Source organism: Callorhinus ursinus, unplaced genomic scaffold (genome assembly GCF_003265705.2).
Source record: "Callorhinus ursinus isolate GAN/ISIS: 27379988/994484 unplaced genomic scaffold, GSC_fseal_2.0 scaffold77, whole genome shotgun sequence".
Lineage (NCBI taxonomy): Eukaryota > Metazoa > Chordata > Mammalia > Carnivora > Otariidae > Callorhinus > Callorhinus ursinus.
The window spans coordinates 1,217,771-1,237,775 of record NW_027397139.1 but is presented as its reverse complement, the minus strand read 5'-3'; the positions used below and the strand labels follow the sequence as shown (position 1 = coordinate 1,237,775).

Below are 20,005 nucleotides of genomic sequence, written 5' to 3'. Positions count from 1 at the left end.
GACCCTGGGGCCTCAGGGGCGGCCACAAGGAATGTGCAAGTTCGGGAAGCTGGTGGTTGCCCTGCTGGTTTCAACCAGTGCCCATGTGTAAATGAACACGGGTCTGGGTTCCTCGTGCGTGTTTGAAATGACAGGTCTCAAAGCCTGCAGTGCCCATAAACAGAGACAAGTCTGTCTTTCTTTAAGACCAACTGAAATCTTAGGACTGGGACACCTCTCACATTAGCTAAGGTAAAGGATGTTGAGATTGATATATATACATCAAGTATGTTTGAAATAAAAAAACTTGGATTAAAAGCCCCCTGTACCTGAGATTAATTGAAGAGGAGCTTGAATTTCCCCCATGGGTGCCCCTAATGTCATCTACGCAAGTCTGAATTCACCCACCTGTTTTAAAACCACAGGCCTGGATTCAGGATCCTGGTGCTGATGAGTAATCATTAATGAACTTCCTCAAGTGCGTTTGCAATTACGGTCCTAGACCCAGGTCCATGGCACTCTTGGGTTAATGGGGAAACTTTTCAAGTGTTTGAAATCAGAGATCTGAATGAAAACCTCTAATACCCACAAATAAAATGGAAGGTTGAAGTGCCACAAGTGTGTTTGGAAAATAACAAGCCAGGATCAAAGAATCTGTTGGTCATGAGTGAATAAAAGTTTAAAGAAGAGGCCAATTTCCTCAAGTATCCTTAAAATCACAGGCCCAAATCAAAGGTCTTAATGCGTATGAGCATATGAAAATAGGGCTGGTTTCCCCTCCCTATGTTTGAAATCACAAGCCCAGATCAAATATGTTACTTCCCACGAACATATAAAAATGAATGAACCTTCTCAAGAATATATGAAAGCACGGGCCTTGATCAAACACCGCAGTGCCCATGAGTAAATGAGAAGGAGGCTAACATCTCCCCAAGGATATCCGAAACCACAGGTCTGGAACAAATCCTCATTTTCACAAGTAAATGGAGCTGAGTGAACATCTTTAAGTATATTTAAAATCACAGACCTCAAAAACTACTTGAACACCCGTGAGTAAATAAAAATGAGGCAAATGTTTCCACAAGTATGTTTGAAATCAAAGGCCTGGATCAAAGTTTTCGTTTTCATAACTAAATAAAACTGAGCGAACATCTCTAAGTATGTCTGAATCACAGGCCTGAAGCCACATGCTTGTTGACCATGAGTGAATGAAAGATGAGTGAACATCTCCAAGTGTGTTTGAATCACAGGTATTAGAATTCCTGGCACCAGGAGTCCAAAAATCCAGTCCAAGCTCCCAAGAAGTCCCCTCTACCCAGCTGTTCATGGCTGTCCCACGGAAATGACATGGACCCACAAATTAGGACCCCAGATTAGCTTCTTTGGGGGCTACAGAAGCCAGGTTCTTCCCCCATATCCCACACTTCCTACTTTCCCCCAACCTCAAGGCTCTGAATAGCAGGCAGGCAGGCATTACTATGGAGGCCCAGAGAGGGCAGGGAGCCTGCTCTAGGTCACACAGCATCCCTAGGACATCGACTCTTCCCTAGGGTTCCCACTCAGGCCTATTCTAGTGTACTCCGGTCAGCACTAGGGGAGTTGGCCTTTGAGACCGCCTGTCTCTCTGCTCCCTCGGGCAGGACCCTCACATCAAAAGGACGGGAAGACTGAGGCTGGAGAAACACAAGACCTGTGTGCAGAGCAGCGATCAGAATCTGCTTCCCAGAGCTCCGGGGGGACACGGGAGGCACTGCGCCTTCCTGAGGCCAGATGGCCTGAGGGGCAGCCATGGCCACACTCGGCCCCCCCAGCCACGCACAGTGACATAGACACAGAGACTGGACAGACACCGGGCAGGGTGGCAAGGGGGAAATATGTGGAAGGGGCCTGGGTGTAGCCCCCCATGGAGCCTGGGGGGCTGGGTGGGCAGCGAGAGAGAGCGTGAGTGGGCGGGTGGGTGAGGAAAGAGCCTCTTACCTCGGATCGGAGTGCTTTCTGTAAGGGAAGCAGAGAGAGTCAGGTGAATTTCAGAAGGCAGTCCTGGGGGGCCGGGGGGGCCCCAGGGAGGCCAGGCTGGGCCACAAGCCAGGCCTGTCCACTCTGCCCCCAGGGGGTGGGGGACTGAGCCAGCCCTGAGCCTAGGGACCCTGCAGGGTCTGAGGGCTTGTCAGTCAGGAAGGCTTCCCACAGGAGGCGACAGTCTCCTGGGGAAGGAGGGACTGAGTCCAGAAGCCCCTCTAGACTGTTCTTAGGGGTGTCCCTATGGCCCAGGGAGGTCTATGGCCTGGCCTGGCCCTGTTGGCTGCCTTCCTTTTGGGCTGAGGGAGGGAGGTCATGGACCTCCTGTTCTTCTTTCCTTCTTGGAAGAGACAGGGAGCGAGGAGGGTCTTGGGAGTCTTGTTAGAGACGGGGGAGAGGGGTTAGTGCCCCAGGGCTGGACATTAATAAAGCAAAGGGAAGGCGTTACAGACAGGCCAAGTAAGGGGGACAGGGGAGAGCAGCAAGGGGGAGCGAGGGCGGAGGGAGGGCCCTCCCGCCTCCTTAGCCTCCAAAAGGAAAAGAGGAAAGAGCGATCTGCACGTTGACCTGGGCGCTGGGGGCAGGGGACAACTCAGGACTCACCAAGAAAGCGGTCCTGGCTTGGAGATTGATACCCCCAGCTCATCTTCCCGGGAGAGATCCAGCCCCCTCTCTCTCTGCTGACGGACAGCCGATAACCCCACCAAGAACAAGTGGAGCCCGGAAACCCTGAGGCCAGAACACAGCTCCTTCCGCACAGTGAAGGCAAAACCGATGGGCAAACGAGTGCCCGGAGGGGCCAGCAAATTGTCACACCATGAGTCAGAGGCAGGGGTGGGCTCTGAACCCAGCTCTCCAGCCTCCCAGACCTCTGTATTACCTCTTACAAAATCCTCAAACCGACAAGGCCCCCCTTCTCCTCTTTACTCGGGACGAAATGGGAATTCACTGAAGGTGGAAATGACGACCAGAACCTAGGTCGGTGGGGATCCAGAGGCCAAAGAATGGGACCTCCCAAGATGGCCAAACAGCCCAAGGCCACTATATTGAGAGGAGAAAATATGTCTCTTGGGTATTAAAGGTGGTTCTACTGCTTAACCTGAGCAAGAGGAGAAGGAACTTTCACGGGCCAACATCAGTCATCCTCACTCTAGTAAGAATTAGCCCTGCAGTTGGTTTCAGGGCATTTAGGCTGGATGTTGGTAAAAGAGGGAAGTGCCCAGTGCCAGCCCAGCTGGAAAAGTCCTCTCTCCCTCTCAGACCCAGCTCCCGAATTTCTGCAAGTTCCTCATCTTCCAGCAATGTCAAGGCTGGGGGACTGTTAGGTGCAAAACTCCACTAGCTCTAGGATTCCCCTAATTTCCCCTTAGCCCCCATTCTGGGGTCTGACCAGCCCCCTTGTGGCCTTGTGTTTTTTTCCTCTTTTCCTTTTGGGCTCCTCTCTCTGCAGCCCCCTGGTGCCTGACAGGGGAGGGCTGGGTGGCTGGTGGGGGAGGGGGCGTCGTTAGTAAACATGCCACGTGGAGTGGGTCACCGTTACTGTCACAGTGGCTGTTAGTCTGCGGGGAGGGGGCGGGGCGGGAAGGGGAACGAAGAGGGGACGTTAGTTGTTGACGTGGTGAACAAATGAGACTTACCAAAGGTTTCTGAACGTTTACAACAGAGGGACAAGAAAAGAGAACAGGATCATTAATGGGTGTTATGCAAAGGCCTGCATCCTCACTGGGGCGGGGCAGGGAGGGGAGGTCGGAAGAGTAATCAGATTATGACCAATAAAGCAGCTCACACGCGTGCCGAGCACCTAGTCTGTGCCAGGCATTCCGTCACGAGCCTCTCGCACCAGTGCCAAGGAGGAGGTGCATGATATGGTCCTGAGACCCAGAGGAAAAGACCTGCCCTAGGACACAGCGGACATGGGCCCAGGCAGCTGGGCCCCGGGCTCCGTGCTCTTCATCAGCCCCATCGGGGCCCGTGAGGGCAGAAGCCAGCAGGGAAGGAACTGGACCCTCAGGCTGCCATCATCCCCCGGCTGAACCCCCGAAGCTGCAAGTATCCTCAGACAGGACAGAAGGGGGAAGGCTGTCTACTACCCACCCCCCGCCCCCCGCCCCAGGGCAAGGTCCAGGTCTCTCCAGGGAAGAAAGAAACTCTGGGCTTAACGTCTGTCCCTTCTCAGAGCTTGGGTCTGCGCCGGGGAGAAGCGGAAAGCAGAGAATGGGCAGACAGACCCCTCAGAGAATGGGACCGGACAGTGAGTGGGGGCATTAAGAACAACTGGGAAGCCTTCAGGCAGGGCTGGCTCCGGGGCGGGGGGCGGGGGGTCCTCAGAGGAAGGGGGGAGAGAAAGCAAAGTGGTGTGCCCCAACATGTGTAATCACAGTGGAGGAGAACACGCGGGAGGTGCATGCGGGCACATCCCTACCACATGTCTGCACACATGGGGACTGTGGGCGTGGCCTCAGACGCGTGCACGCACCCGGGAAGGACAGTAACGTGGGTGCGCGTGCAGCCAAGATGCACGTGGACAAGCTCTGCTCTGGGAGGGAGAAGGCAAACCCACGTGCAGGCAGCACGGCCTGCGTTGGACCTCACGCGGGAAGCAGGTCAGGTCGGCACAGGGAGCCCAGACATGCACGTGTGGACTTGTCATGAAGCAGTGGGACAACTGACACAACACACACAGCCCCCCAAGACAGACAGACTCACAGATAGGGCACGTGGGTGTTATGCCGAGACACAACCGTGGAACCACCCATCCCAAGGTGGCCAAGGCCTTGTGCTCTGGCCCGGCCAGGGCCTGTCCAAACAAGCTGGACTGCCTATCTGTGTGCCCCGTCCACGTCCGTAGTGCTTCGGTCTTGGAGACACTCTCTCCCTGCAGCTCTCTACGGCTCCCCATTACCTTACCTGTTTAGGGCCTCCTACCTCCTCTGTAAACGCTCACTGCATCAGCACTGGAAATACTCTCTTGCCTTTGCCTTAGACATCTCCCCTCTACTCTGGCCTGTCTGGACCCCATTATATCCTCACTGGACAGGTCTATGGCTTCAGCAGAGAAGACGCTCTCCCTCCGCCACCTTCCATGCCTCCCCATTACCTTGACTGTCTGTGCCCCATTACACACCCAGTGGTTAGGCACTGAAGATGGCCATCCTCACCACTCTCCGTGGCCCCCCTCACCTCTGCCTGTCTGAACCGCACTGTGTCCCCACTGCTGGGGCCCTGCTGATACCCCCCACCTCTGTGGCTCTCCCATCACTTGCAACATCTATGCCTCATTAGGATGGTGCTGCTTGGGGACTGGAGACACTGCCCCCGTGATCTCTCTAGCTCCCCATCCCTGTGCATATCGGGGTCCATTATAACCCCACTCAGGCATGGACACACTCCCCTCCTACCATCGGCCATAGCTCCCCACTACCCCTGCCGATCCATGCCCCCATTATATCCCTGCTGGCTCAGCTCTGAAGACACTCTCCCCACGCCAACGCCCTCCCCATGGCTACGCATCCCCTCTGCCTTTCTGTCTCCCATTAGTCCCCAGGGCTCGGGCCCTGGAGACACCGCCCTCCCTCTGCTGTCCTCCGTGGTTCCCGCATCCTCCCGGCCACCTGTGCTCACCTGACCGCAGCTGCTTTATGCGACCGTTGCTGGCACTGGGGTCCACAGGCAAGAAGTCCTTGAACCAGGTGATCTCGGGGTCGGGGTTACCGCTGGCAGCACAGAGCATAGTAGCTGTCCGTGTCCGCTCCACCACCTTCAGCTGGGGGCCCATGTCGATATTGGGGAAACCGGGGGGCAGCTGGTCCTCTGAGGGTGGAGACAGGGGAAGAACAGGGCTGGGGCCTGGTTGCCACATGGATGACGCTGTAAGGGCGGGGAGGGGGCGGGTCCAGCCCCTGCCTGCCCGGGGCAGCTTCTGTGGCTTGCTTCCTGCTTGCATCACTCCCACAGGACGTAGTGCCGGCGGGGGGGGGGGGGGGGGGGGGGGGGTAGGGCGGGGGGGCGCAGGGTAGAAGGATAGGGCCAGACCGGTGCTTCTCGCTCGGGGCCACTCTGCCACCTGGGGGACAACTGGAGAGGTCTGGGTGGGGGGGATTCTAACAGTCACACCTGGGGTGGGGACCAGGGATGTTTGTTGCTCAACACTCCATAATGTCCAGGACACCCCCTTCCCCCCGCCCCAAAGAATGACCCAGCCCCAGTGTCAGCAGTGCCCAAGGGGAAAGACGCTGGGGGTCCTTTAGAACATCCAGGAGCTAGCTAGCTTTAAAAACGTAAACTCAGGCGTCTGGGTGGCTCAGTCGGTGAAGCGTCTGCCTCTTGATTTTGGCTCAAGTCATGATCTCAGGGTCGTGGGATCAAACCCCTCATGGGGCTCTGCGCTCGGCAGGGAGTCTGCTTGAGGTTCTCTCTCTCCCTCTCCCCCCATTTTAAAAAATAATAAACCCATACACACGTAAACTGAAACCCACTACCCCCCGTGCTGCACACTCTTCCACTGTGGTCCTCACCATCCTCTGGGGGGACCCCGGATCCTCACCCACGCTGCCCCGCCAGCCTCGGCAGCCCCATTTCGAGCCACCCTCACCCTCTCTGTCCAGCCACACAGACCTCCTTGTTCCTCAGAGACCTCAAGCTCCCTCCTGCGTGCCCCTTGGCCTGTCTACGTATCCACGTCCCCTCAGGCTGGCTCACACACCCGAGCCACACATCCTCCTGGACTCCAGTCTGAGAGTCCAACTATCTGAGTGTTCAACTTTATCATGATGTACCTCTGTTGCCCCCACGTCCCCACTGCCTGACGCAGGGCATGGCACACAGTAGGTGCTCAATAAATGTTTGAAAAGCTCAGTTCCAGTTGCTGTTAACCCACGAGAGTCACCATGCCTCCAGGCCTCAGTGTCCCCATTCACTGGCCAAGGTCTAGCTTCCGTCCGCGGTCAAGGGGGTGGGAGAGCCACCGGGAGGAGAAAACGCCTCTCTCCCTGGAGGCCCTCAGCCCCTGATGTCCAGTGCCCGGCAGGAACGTGGTCGTGGGCGGAGGCGATGAGGCGGGCCAGGTAACTGGCAGGTGGCCTTCACTTGCCTGTCTGAGAACCTTACCGGGCTCTGGGGCCTAATTGAGCTGGCGTCACGCCAGGGAAGGGAGGCACCTCAAGGGCCTCCCAAAGGGTACCACCTGTTCCCCAACCTCCACTCTCCCTCTCCAGCAACTGGACTCCAGATGCCTTCTGCTCTGACCCCGAACACCCCTAGCTCCAGTCTGGCCTGTCCTCCGCAACGGACAAAGGATTCCCCAGGGCCAGGGACCGGGCTCCTCAGTACGAATTTAAACAGCCGCTCACCCATTACAGGCCGAAAGGAGCCCCACTCCACCCACCCCCAGTTCATATTGAAGCCCGAACCCCCAGGATCTCAGAATGTGAACATCATGTCTTCAAGGGGGTGATTAAATTAAAACGAGGTCACCGGGGTGGGTCCTAATCCAATCTGACTGGTGTCCTTGAAGGAGGGGAGACCAGGACACAGACGCGCAGAGGGACAAGCACGTGAGGACAGGGGAAGACGACAGCCGTCTGCACGTCCAGGAGAGAGGCCCCCTGGAGGAACCGGCCCTGCCGATACCCCAATCTCAGACTTCCCGCCCCCAGGACTGGGAGAGAATATGTCGTTTAAGCCGCCCAGATGCTGGGACTTGGTTACAGCAGCCCTGGCAAACCTACGTAGTCCCCACCCTGATCGTGATGGCCAAGTGACAACAAAACTGATCATGTGTGGGGGCTGGTGAAACTGAAGGCGAACAGGCAGGAAACACGGGGGGGTACAAACCCTACGAGGAGGGGTGCCCTGGGGCCACCTGCCAGAGACCCCTGACCCTCCGCTCTGCAGCTACGGTTCCCACGTGCCATGCCCTAGAAGAGGAATGCAGAGCGGCTCTGAGCAGCTAAAGGCTGGCAACAACCTAACCAGCTGTCAACGGGGACTCATTATCCACACGCTGGGCCACCCAGGAGACGCGATACAAAGTCCAGACACACTGTTAAGTGGACAGGGTTCAGAGTGAAAGATGGTATAGAAGAAGGATCAAAAACTACCGCCCCGAGGCCAAACTCGGCCCTTGGCTTGTGTTTGTTAATAAAGCTTTATTGGCACATGGCCACACCCCTCTGTGTCCATGTCATCTACAGCAGCTTTCCGGCTCTGACAGCAGAGCTGAGTAGTTGCAACAGAGACTGACCTGAAGAGTCAAAAATATTTCCTCCCTGGTGTTTTACAGGAAAAGCTTGCTGCCTTCTGGAACAGATGCTGCTGCTATCCGTGTGAAGAGCAACGATACACAGGTGTTTGCTTACAAAGGCCCAGAAGGGGCAATGGGCATGGTGGGCACTTTGAGGCCCGGCACTGGGGGACTGGAAAAGAGGTGGGCGAGAGACCACCATGCAAGAGAGATCGGGGCTCCGGGCACACCATGGGGCGGGGTGGGGGGAGACAGGAGGCCAAGATGGGGCAGGGGAGATGGAAGCAGGGGCGGCACCATCCCATTCCTCCAGTGCAATGAGAGAACTGCAGTCTCAGTCCAGGGGTGCATGGAAGGCCAGTGGCCCCAGTCCCAAGTCCTGAACACTATGTACCAGGCACTCTGCAGGCACATTCTTGTGCCCTCTTCAAAGACGGTACCTACTTCCCAGAGGGGGAAACTGAGGCCCGGACACACAGCTGCTCCACATCATTCAGCCAGGACACAGCCAGGCTGGGATTCGTACCCAGGCCTGGCTAAGCCCAGAGGAAGCTGGGAGGGGCCCGCTGAGGCACCCCCAAACCCCCAGACTGGACCTACTCGAGTCTGAGGAGGGGTGGCTGGACCCTGTCCAAGGTGGGTCAGGCCCTGTTGGTTTTTGGGGCCTGAGGCCTGAAGCCCAGACATGGTTCTGACTGGCTACCCATGATGTCACTGGAGATGAAGGCCGAAAAACCCGGCCTCCCTTCTTGGGGCTTCAGGCTGGTAGGTATGCGCCTGCTCAACCGCGAATGCGTCCACGCCCCACAGCGCGCTCACACACACCCTCGGGGGTCCCCGCCAGTGCGTGTGGGTGGCAGCCAGCGTCGCGGGGGCTGGCAGGGGCTGCGGCCGCCCGACAGTACCGAGAGCTCCTAATTAAACAAAAATGTTCATCGCGTACCACATTGTGCCCGATTCCTCGGAGTTTAATTAAAACAACAGCACAGGAGGCGTGAGCAGGGTCCACAATCAGAGGGCAGGGGAGGGAGGCGGGGAGAGCTGGGCCCAACAGCCTCGCCCTTCCCTGCCGGGCCCGGGAGAACCCTGGGCCTCAGGGCCCCGAGAGGGGCGGGGCGGGGCGCCGGAGGACAGGCGCTCGCTCCTGGGTCAAAGGCCCTGGGCTGGGCATCCAGCCCAAGCACCACGTCCTCCAGGCGGCCGAGAACAGAGCAAAGCCAAGGAGGCCTTGATGGGGGGGGGGGAATGGTGGCAGGGAGCACAGACGGATCTTTCCCCAGATTCCAGCGACTGGGCGGCTAATAGATTCACAGCATGTCCTTTTAACTCTCTGAGCGCTTACAATGGAGGCTGGCACGGGGCAGCGGGAGGCAGGCTGTTCCGTCTGTGCCCGGGAAAGGTCAGGGCAAGAATATCTGCTGGGAAGAGGCAGGGCGGGCCGGGCCGGCCGAGAGGGCTCCCTGCCCCCTTCGCCCCTCCCTCCCCCAGTAGGACAGGCTCCAGGACCTGCGCGGAGGAAACTATGAGGCCTCTTGTCAAACGGACAGAGCGCTCGTTAGGAGGGACCCCGTAGAGGTTGCACCCCGGGTCCGAGACCAAGTGCCCCCTGGGGCCAACATGCCGCCCACCCTGGCTCTGCTGCCCCGGGAGAGGCTGAAGAATGCCACCCTGGGCGCCACAGAACGGCTGGTGGCAGTCGTCCCACTAAACTCGGAGCGCGAACGATGACGCTGGGTAGCTGGAGTCAGCCAAGCGCTTGGTCCCTGCGGGGGGGGGGGGCCCAGCCTCTCCCGCGCATGCGCCACCTACCGGGATCACGTGACTCCTCGAGGTGCACCTCATCATTCCCCACTCGGGAGGTGAGGAACCGCAGCTCAGGGAGGTTTATTAGTTTGCCCAGGGTCACACAGCTACAGAGGCTAACACCCCCTTGCCACAGAGCAGGCAAGAGGGAGCAGCTGGCGGCGGGGGGGGAGGGGGGTTGTCTGTGGCCAGGCTGTCTGAAGGGTGCTGTTTTACAAGGAGAACGTGATTTCCTGGTGCCCCCAGCCCACCCAAGCCAGGCTAGCCAACAGCCCAGCAAAGCAGTGTTCCCGAAGGATGTGTGTGAATGCATGGGAGGTGGTGGGCAGCTGTTTCCGCCTCTCCAACATCTATTCCTCCTTTGTCCCTTTGGGGGAACCGCCCCTTGCTGACCCTGTCTGTGTGGGCTGATACATCCCTGACTCCAGGGAGGACTCTGCCAATGGGAGTATTTGTTCCTCTGGGCACAGTAACCGGCTCAGGGATGGCTATCTAACCCAACTGGGGCAAGGAGCTGTAGTCCCGGATCATCTGGTCCTCTATTTGGGGTGGGGGCCTGTGAGCATGGAGCTACTGGGGGTCATCCCACTGAGGACACAGTCAGTACGGAAGAAAACAAACCCAGAGGCAGAGAGAGGGTGAGACCTAAGAACGCTGCATGAGTTCCTGCATCTACCTGAACCTGAAGCTGGCGCCTCCACGGACATTTTCATTACATGGATCCATGAATTTTCTTTCCTACGTGAACCAGTTTGAGGTGGATCAGGCTCTTGTAATCAGAGAAGCATGATTAAGATGACAAAGGGGGGGCGCCTGGGTGGCTCAGCTGGTTAAGCGGCTGCCTTTGGCTCAGGTCATGATCCCCGGGGTCCTGGGATCGAGTCCTGCCCGCTTCTTCCTCTCCCTCTGCCTGCCACTCCCCCTGCTTGTGCTCTCTCTCTGTGTCAAGTAAATAAAATCTTTAAAAAAAAAAGGGGGGGGGGCGCCTGGGTGGCTCAGTCGTTAGGCGTCTGCCTTCGGCTCAGGTCATGGTCCCAGGGTCCTGGGATCGAGCCCCGCATCGGGCTCCCTGCTCGGCGGGAAGCCTGCTTCTCCCTCTCCCGCTCCCCCTGCTTGTGTTCCCTCTCTCGCCGTGTCTCTCTCTGTCAAATAAGTAAATAAAATCTTTAAAAAATAAATAAATAAATAAAAAGATGACAAATGGGGATGACACTAGTCCCTTAATGCTGCTCTTTCCTGCAAAGGCTCAATAAATCCCTACTGGTAGGCTCTGGGCTGCACTGGTGTAAAGGTCCCCCAAAGAGAAAATCCAAACCAACATTGTCAGTGATTCTAAAACCCGGGGCCTCGTTCCTCCCCGACCCGACCCAAGGATCCCAGTACCTCGGAGGACAGTGAGCTTGGCATGGACCGTGACCTCCCCGATGGAGTTCTGGGCCACGCACTCATACACGTTCTCATCCCGGGGGGTCCGGAGCGGCTGGATCCTCAGCACGGCCCCCGCGCTCTGGTCAAACTCGATTGTCTGCCACGGGCAGGGGAGAGAGAGCAGGGTGAGGCTGAGGTCCCCGGGGTGGCTGGCAGAGGAGCTGGGGGCCGTACCGTCCACGTGGGTGGGCGTCCTGTGCGAACGCACTGCAGGCAGAAACTGGGCCCAGGTCCGTGCAAGTAGGAGGGCCTGTGCGTATGTGGGTGTGTGAGAAGCACAGGCAAGTCTGTGTGACAGGCATGTGAAGGCACGTCGGCCATAGAAACGTGTACATCTGATCGTGTGCGTGTTCTGGAGTTCTGTGTAAGGTTCCACGTGCGAGATGGGACAGAGAGGGTGTGGCCTTGCTCAAGGCCACACAGCAGAGCAACCCAGCCCGGCCGGGCCCTCACCGAGCAGGCAGGTGGGACGCATGGCCGGGAAGGGGTGAGAGCTGACTGGGCCACAGACGGTGGCAGCCTGGCCTGGGCCCCCCACCCCCGGGCCCCGTGTTATAGCCGGGAGACATTTCTGTGACGTTTGTGGCTGCGCATGACTGAGCCGCTATGGCCCCATCTGGGGAGTGGCTGCTGGCCCCAGACCGTCTCCCCTCACCCCTGACTCACCTCAAAGCGCTGGGAATTGACCTTCTTGCCTTTCTTGTTCCAGGTCACCCGTGGCTTGGGGTCGCCTGTGGCCTGACACACGAAGGAGGCCACACCCCCCGACACACCAATCTGGTCCTTGGGTTCTTTGATGAACCTGGGGGGCTCTAGAGATAGAGCAGGAAGAGGAGGGGTCTGGTGGGCCCCAGGCATAAAGCCAGGAGCCCACGGGCCCATGCAAACACACCCTCCCTCCCCATGCCCAGCCCCGAGACCACAGCCACACACGCTCCCGTGTGCTTCCAACCTCACATGGGCCGCAGAGGATGGTGGAAGGGGAGCCCTCCCCCAAGACTCTGGGGTCCTCAGGTTTTGTGCCTAGAAGCCCCCCGTGGGGTGCCCTGCCAAACCCTGGAACGTCCTTGGCCTGGAAAAGACTTGCAAGGAGATAATCCCCTGGTGGGACATGTGGAGAAACAGAGGCATCAAACAGGGAAGCAGGGGGCGACCAAGGGATCTGAGGTCACAGGCCACATTGGAACCCAGGGCTCCAGCCTCTTAATCCATGGGAGGCGTCCAGACTCGAGGGGCCAGTGCCGGAGGCAGGAGCTCAGAAAAGTTGATCCAGCTTCCCCAGGCGTAACATGCTGACAACCATGAAAGCAAGTGCTTACTGAGCACCTAGTGTATGCAGCGGTGTAGCTCAGTAACATGTGACCCTCTGACGGCGCTGTGCGCAGGGCCCCAGGGTCCCCATTCGACACACAAGAAAACCGAGGCACAGAGAGGCAAAGCCTTTGCATGGACACACACAGCCAGCCGCCCAGTGGCTGAGCCGGGATTTGAACCGGGCTGGCTCCCGTGCCCACAATCTTGGCCCTTCCCAGAGAGCTGATGTATTAAGTCTCTGCCGGAGAGTCTCGAGTAGAGCCTACCGGGTCTTTAACCCCTGACAGCCTCCACCCTGCACGTTAGTAGCACTCCTGTGAAAGTACATTCCCGCTGCTCTGTCGTTACTGACTTTTCACAGTGACCACTGGATGGCCCAAAGCGATACTGGATCTCCACTCATGGTGAGGCTACAACGGGGCGCATGAAGTGAATTCAGCGACTCCTGAGATTTTTCACCGACAGATTCAAGGGCTGCAGTGGGCTGGCGAGGTCCTTCTGGAAACAACCTAGCTATCCAACGAAAGGGGACGGGCTGCATGTCCTCGGGGCTGCCCCAGCGCGAGACGCCAGGCAGCACAAAGGGATGAGGGCGCTTTCCTAACTACTAGCGCAGAAACAGCAAGATCTAGATAGTGTAAGACGTAAAACAGCAAGGGGTAGAGAGTATAGAGGATGTTTACTGTTCGCATGAAAAGAAAAATCTGGGGGGGGGGGGAGAGACCGGGGGGGGGGGGGGGGGGGGGGGGGGAGAGCCTTCCTACTTGGTAACTTGGTAACTTGGTGAGATTTGCAACTGTTTAAAGGTAAATAGAAATTATTTCTTCAAATCATTCTTTGAACAAAACGGGGAGCCCATCCCAGTGGCCCGAGCGGCCTCGCCTCCCTTCCTCGAGGTTCCGCTCCCACCGATCTGACCCTGTGAGGTATTACTGGCGGTCCGTCTCTTCTAAAATCAGTAGACCCACTGTGCGCAGGCATGTGCGGCCTCATTCCGCTCCTGTGCACCCCTGCAAAGCCGTGGAGGTTAATCATGTGCAGATTCAGGGTGGAGAAGCTTGCATGAGGCCACACGGCCCCGGGGGACAGCACCCGCATTTGAACCTGGGTCTTTCTGTCCATAGGCACGTGTCTTAGGCCTTGAGCCTGATGGGGACATTTTGCTCTGCGCACCCAGCCCTGGGCTGGGCCCGCCTCCCTGGCTCTGCCTGCCTGGGCGGCCCCCTCCTCCAAGGCTCAGGAATGGCGACTGGGGCCATGCGTGTCCCCAGCCGATGTCATGGAGGAAAGTCACTGTGGCCGGGTCAGGAATCTTCCTTAGGGAAAATCCTCTCTCAGGAGCCCCTGGAAGGAAGGGCAGAAGTGAGCTCCAGGCAGAAGTGAGCTCCAGGAGCTGCCTGTTTATGGCTCTGAGCTGGGACGCACCCCCAGCACCCACCGATCCGGGGGAGGAGACATGACCGGAGGAGACATGACGGGAGCCCCTGCTGTTCCTTCCTGCCGGAGTCCCTTCCTCCTCCTTTCATCTGGCAGCTTCCACCTCAGCTAGGCCAGCACCTCCCCCGGGGAGCCTTCTCAGATTACCAAAGGCTGGGTTAGGAGCTCCTCGGTTGGTCCCCACCACTGCCTGGGCATCCCCCATCACAGCCTTGATCGTGCTGCGCTGAAACAGCCGGTTATGTGCCATTCAGGGGAGGCACGGGGTCCTCAGGACCCCACCACACCTCTCTGGTGACCCTTGACGGCCACCTAACACCAGACCCAGTGAAACAGCCCACTCGCTCCTGAGAACCCCCTCTCTGCAGGGCAAATGTCTTCTCAGCCCATCTCCAGGTGGCTCTGGGGTCGCAGACAGGCTGGAAGAGCTTTGTCCGCTCCCTGCACCCACATTAGAAAATTCCCTGTGGATGCTTGGGTTCTCTCCTTTGGACGAACCCTCCCCTCCTCTTCTTGGCAAAGAGGCCCCTGACCCAAGAAAGACACCCTGGGGTATGGCAGTCACTTGTGGGGAGCCACCACCCCATCTGTCCTGGGCCAGGTGGCACTCAGCACTGTTCTTGCACCCGAGACACAGAGAAGCAAAATGAGGGGTCAGGGAGGGTGAGGGACGTGTGCAGGGTCACCCAGCTCATGATGGGCGGGAGCTAGGATTCCCCCCGGGCCCGATCCAGCGACCTATGCCAGGGAAGGGCACATTCGATAAATAGGGTTGTGGGTCCTCATCACTGAGAGTGCATCCCAGCTGGCTCCTGGTCTTAGTTCAGAGTGGTGATGCCACCAGCATGGAGGCTGGGGGAGCCCTGGCCCAAATTCTGTTTTTCCACTCCAGACTCTGCAGAGGAGAATCCAGCGCCAGCGCCGGAAGCCTACCCGCCTGTCCCCTCCAGCCCCGCCTGTCACCTCCAACCCTGCCTGGGCCAGCCCCACAGCATCCTGGGAAAGCACCACAGGACCCAAGGCCCTTTCTAGAGCAGAAATCGTTCCTCTTGGCGCTGGCTGGTGGTTTCAGCTGCCCACGTGGGCTCTCTGTGGCCTGAAGGCCCCCACCCTCCACGGCTCCCTGAGGGCTGGGGCCATTCCCTGAAGCTGGCTGCACAAATCATGGTGGGTCCCAGATGACGGAGCTCCTGTGACACAGACCCGCCTTCAAAGGCAAGATGCCGCGGCCTCAGAGAGGCCGATCTGGGTTTGCGTATAGGGCAGTACTGGCACCTAAAGTAGTACAGCAATAATAATTCCTGGGCTCACTGCGGGGGCACCCACTGGGCCTGCTCCAGCTGCACACCAGGTGCTAATATCCTGGGTCACCCTCTCTCACTGCTCACCTGGTCCCGCAGCTCAGGCCCTTGACCCCTGGGCTGTGCTCCCCAAAACAACCACCAGAGAGCGCCAGTGAGTACCCGAATCTCGGTCCCACCCTCCTCTGCCTACTGCCCCTCCAGGGCTCCCACCTCCCTGGGGCAGAAGCCCAAGTCTTCTCTGAAGCCCCCAAAGCCCTGCACGACCTGCTCCGGCCCCTCCCTACCCCTTCCTCCTCCCTCTCTCCCCCTCACCCACTCTGCTCCAGCCACACGAGCCCCCTGTCTGTTCCTCCAACACACCCGGTTCCTGCCCCAGGACCTTTGCACATACTGTTCCCTCTGCTTGGGAGTTCCCCCCAGATACTCATAGGGGGTACTTCTCAGCTTCTTTAGGTCTCTGCTCAGATGCCACCTCACTGTGACCTTCCCTGATGTTCTCCCACACCTTTTTAAAATGCAGCCCCCAACCCTTACCTCACACCCACATCCCCAGCATGTCCACCATCCGACACACTTAGTGCTTCTCCCTCACTAGATTATGAGCTCCGTAAAGGGGTGGGATGTTTGTTCCGTCCCCTGTGGCTAACCCAGTGCCCAACACAAAGTAGATGCTTATTAAAGATGCACTGCATGAATGAGACCACAAGTCACCGTGGTCACACGACAGAGCCGGGATTTAAACCCAGGCCAAGGCAGCCTCCAAATCCTGTGGCCCCTCTCAACCACAATGGGCCTCCGGGTCTGGCAGCCTCAGTTTCCCCAAGGCTGGTAAATTATGCCTGGAGCAAGACATCAAAGGAGTACACATATTATTTATTCAACCAGTGTAAGTTAAGCCAGCGATTCTCACCCTGGGGTGGGTGAGGCATTGTTGCCTGTGGACGTCTGTGGTCGTCACAACTGGGGGTGCTCCTGGCATGGAATGGGTGGGGTCAGGATGCTGCTTGAACCCCCCACAGTGCCCAGGATGCCCCACCCCAGTGAACAATCTGACCCTGCATTAAATGAAGGAATGAAACGCTAAAATGCTTGTCGCCTTCGGCTTGCTATTCCCATTGTGGGGAACAGAGCCCAGGAAGGCACAGGCCTGGCAAAGTGACTGGGCAGATCACAGCCCAGCCATGGCTGGCTACCGGCCTGCAAGGCAGTGTGGTGTGATGGTCAGGAACCTGGGCTCTCACACCACGTGGCCCGGGTTCAAATCTCAGTGTGGCTACTTCCTGGCTGTCATGAAACCTTGCTGTGGCTCAGTTTCCCCATCTGTACAATGGGAACGATGAGAACAGCATTCATCCCATCAGGCTGTGCTGGCTGATCTGAATGTGTTCGGCATCTACTAAAAAACAACACGAAAACGGGAAAAAGCAAGAATCCCTGAGACAAGCGTGCATGTCGCTGGTGTTCTTGCCCAGCAGCCATAATTACTGTGCTCGTGGGAGCATGGGACTGTGGGCCTACCATGTGCCGGGAAGCAATATTGTGTGTCTTTGCCTCAGGAAGGCTGGGGTGTGGATAATGTTATGAGTCTCGTTCAGTCAAGGTGGAAATGGCAGCTGAGAGAGGTTGAGTCACTAGCTGAAGGCCACACAGCAGGTTGATGGCCAAGTCAGGATTTAAACCCAAACTAACTAAGAGATCCCAGTTTCTTTCCTGCTGGCCTGACTCTGTGTGTCCCCATGGGCCCGAGTGACACCTCCTCTAGGCCTCCCGTCATAGGTTCCGTCTTGGTATTGGGCCCAGAACTGACCCTCATCCTTTCCATGTGATGGCCAGAAACAAAGCCTTGCCCACCCCAAACTACACCAACCCCTTTCTTCACCTCCAGACCTTTCTGTGGGCTAGCACCTTCACCAGTAACGCTCTTTCCATCAGCAAACTCCTACACACCCACAAAGCCCCAGCTCCAATGCCTTCTCTCGCAAGAAGCCTCTCCTGGCTCCACCTGGGAAGGTTTGGTTGCCTGTGTATCTGCCACCCAGGCCCTGGTGCTTCTACGTGTGGCAAGGGAAGGTGAACCCTGCGGCTTCAAGGAGGGACTTCGAGTAAGTCCCTGCCCCCTCTGAGCCTCAGTTTCTCTCACTGGAAAATGTGGAAGGCAATGGAACCAGCCGGCTCAGTGTTAGAAGGCTGGAGAGAAGCGAAACAGGCAAAGTCTGGATTAAGCAATGGCCATGGTACAGAGCTGACTCTGGGGAAACAGCCATCACCATCACCATCGTTCCTGTTACTGCTTTTAACACCATCGTTTATTATTGGCCTCTGAGCCTCCCAGGACCGGCGCCCAGTAGGCACTTCGCTTGGCCTCCTTCGTGGAGCACAGAGGCTCTGCTTGGCAACACCAGGGGCCCCGGGGAGGAGGTGGGGACACGTACACTCACACACACATAAACACGGACTCGGACGTCCACACGTCCCGCACCAGACTCTTACCTTCTGCTGCGCAGCCTCCGACCAGCAGGACCACGAGGAGGCCCATGGGACCAACCACAGATGCCACGCCGGGGCCCCAGGCAGGCGCCATGCTTGGCAGCTACCTGCAGCCTCCGGCCTCCGCCCTGGAGGGGGACAGGCCCCCCCCCCCGGTCCCTCGCAAAGAGGCCTCGAGCCAGCCGAGCCAAGCGTCAGACGGGGCAGCGTCTGCAGAGACAACGGAGGCACCATGAGAGGGGAGAGAGGCAATCTGGGGGCCTTCATGGAGGAGGCAGCGGGGGGCTCACAGAGGTGTGGAGGAGAGTCATGGGGTTGGGGGAAAGGGTCGCAGGACAATGGGGGGTCACGGGGCGATGATGAGGCAGAAGGAAAGTGCTGAGCCCCAGCTGAAGGCCCGTGTCCCCCCACATCCCTGTGCTGAAAGCCACCCTCCTTGTGACAGTTCTAGGAGGCAGGGCCTTCGGCAGGGGACTGGGCCACAAGGGTGGAGCCCTCAGGAATGGTGCCTGTGAAAGAGACCCCACAGGGCGGGAGGAGGGCCAGCTGGGAAGCAGGAAGCGGCCCTCCCCAGACCCCAGCTCTGCTGGCACCTTGACCTTGGACTCCCAGCCTCCAGCACCGTGAGAGATACACGTCCGCTGTCCCTAGGCCACCCGGCCTACGGTATTTTGTACAGCCCCCAGCCCCTGGCTGACTGCTGATCCCAGGTAAGCCTCCGCTCTGATGGAGCCCAGACCTCAGACCCCCGCTGAGCGCCCACAACCAGCACTGAGCACCAGCTCCAGGGGTCCTCTGAATACCCATTGCTCCCCTCCCAGGCTGGACCTCTGGAAGGACGTCTCTGCACCTCGCCTCAGCCCCTGCTCAGCCCGCAAAGAGATCTTCCCCAAACACACCTGCCTGGCCTGCCCCCCGCCCTGTTCTAATGCCTCCGTGGCTCCCGCTGCCCCCAGAGGAAGCCGCTCCTGCTGATCTCACTTCCTCCTCTCATGGAGGTGTCGCCACACTGCCTGAGCTGTCCTGCCCACCAGCCTCTGCCCCTGCTGGGCCTTCTGCCGGGACTGCTGTCCCCCCACCACTGTGTGACAGCTCTCGGCTCAGCTGTCACTTCCTCCAGAAGCTCCCCCCACCGCACCCCCACCCCCACCCCCCATTCCACATCCCACAGCCTCAGAAATGAGTAAGACATCATCCTCCACGACTTCAGCCCAGTTTGCAAATTACATGCGAATGTTAATCACTCAGAGTCTGTTTCTCCCACAAGAATCTAAACTCTTCTAGGGTAGAAGAGTCCCCTCATCACAGGGGCCAAAGCCCCTCCCCAATCTCCGCTGTGGCCAGAGCCGGGGCAGGGGGCCGGGGAGAGGCAGGGAGAGACGAGGCCTCCACGGCCGGGTCAGCCCCACACCCACCCCAGGCCATGCCCCGGGCGGGTCCAGGCCATGACCACAGGGACGGGTGCCACATAATGATGAGGCAGCCCCTGTGATTCTGGTTCCCAAAATACCCAGCTGCGGTCACCTCGCCCAGCCCCAGAGAGGCTCCAGGAGAAGGCTGGGCTGGTGGCAGCCGGGTCATGGCTCAGGGTTGGGGGTGGGGAAGCCAGCATGGGAGGGTGAGGGTTGCAGATGTGGGGGGGGGAGTGGTGCTCAACCTGCACATAGTCAGACCACAGACAGACAAACCAGACAGAGAGAAGGGTGCCTGCACACAGGCCACAGACAGACCCACAGTCAGACCACAGACAGACAGGGAGACCAGACACAGATATATCTGCACAGCCGGGCAACAGAGATGGGTCCACACTCATAGTCAGACAAATAAAGCTTGCACAGAGACCACCAACGGGCCCCAAATCAGACCCCGGACACACAGGGTCAAATAAGACACGCATACATGGTCAGCACGGGGCAAACAATCCACGTACGCGGTCAGACCACAGGCACGGATGGATCAGAGACACACGGGGGTCCTTGCAGAGACCATAGGC

General features: G+C 58.4%; 1 protein-coding gene across 1 annotated transcript in view; it reads right to left on the bottom strand.

Annotated features, from left to right (window-relative positions):
- The window catches only part of PTPRS (protein tyrosine phosphatase receptor type S), a 98,338-nt gene that overhangs the window by 42,944 nt on the left and 35,389 nt on the right, over window positions 1-20,005 (bottom strand). The window contains exons 2-5 of the mRNA XM_073887232.1: window positions 18,016-18,222; window positions 12,137-12,282; window positions 11,426-11,567; window positions 5,620-5,808 (exon numbers count right to left, since the gene is read on the bottom strand). Of these exons, the coding sequence (XP_073743333.1) occupies window positions 5,620-5,808; window positions 11,426-11,567; window positions 12,137-12,282; window positions 18,016-18,106 (568 nt within the window). The 5' untranslated portion in view covers window positions 18,107-18,222. The remainder of the gene's footprint in view (window positions 1-5,619; window positions 5,809-11,425; window positions 11,568-12,136; window positions 12,283-18,015; window positions 18,223-20,005) is intronic.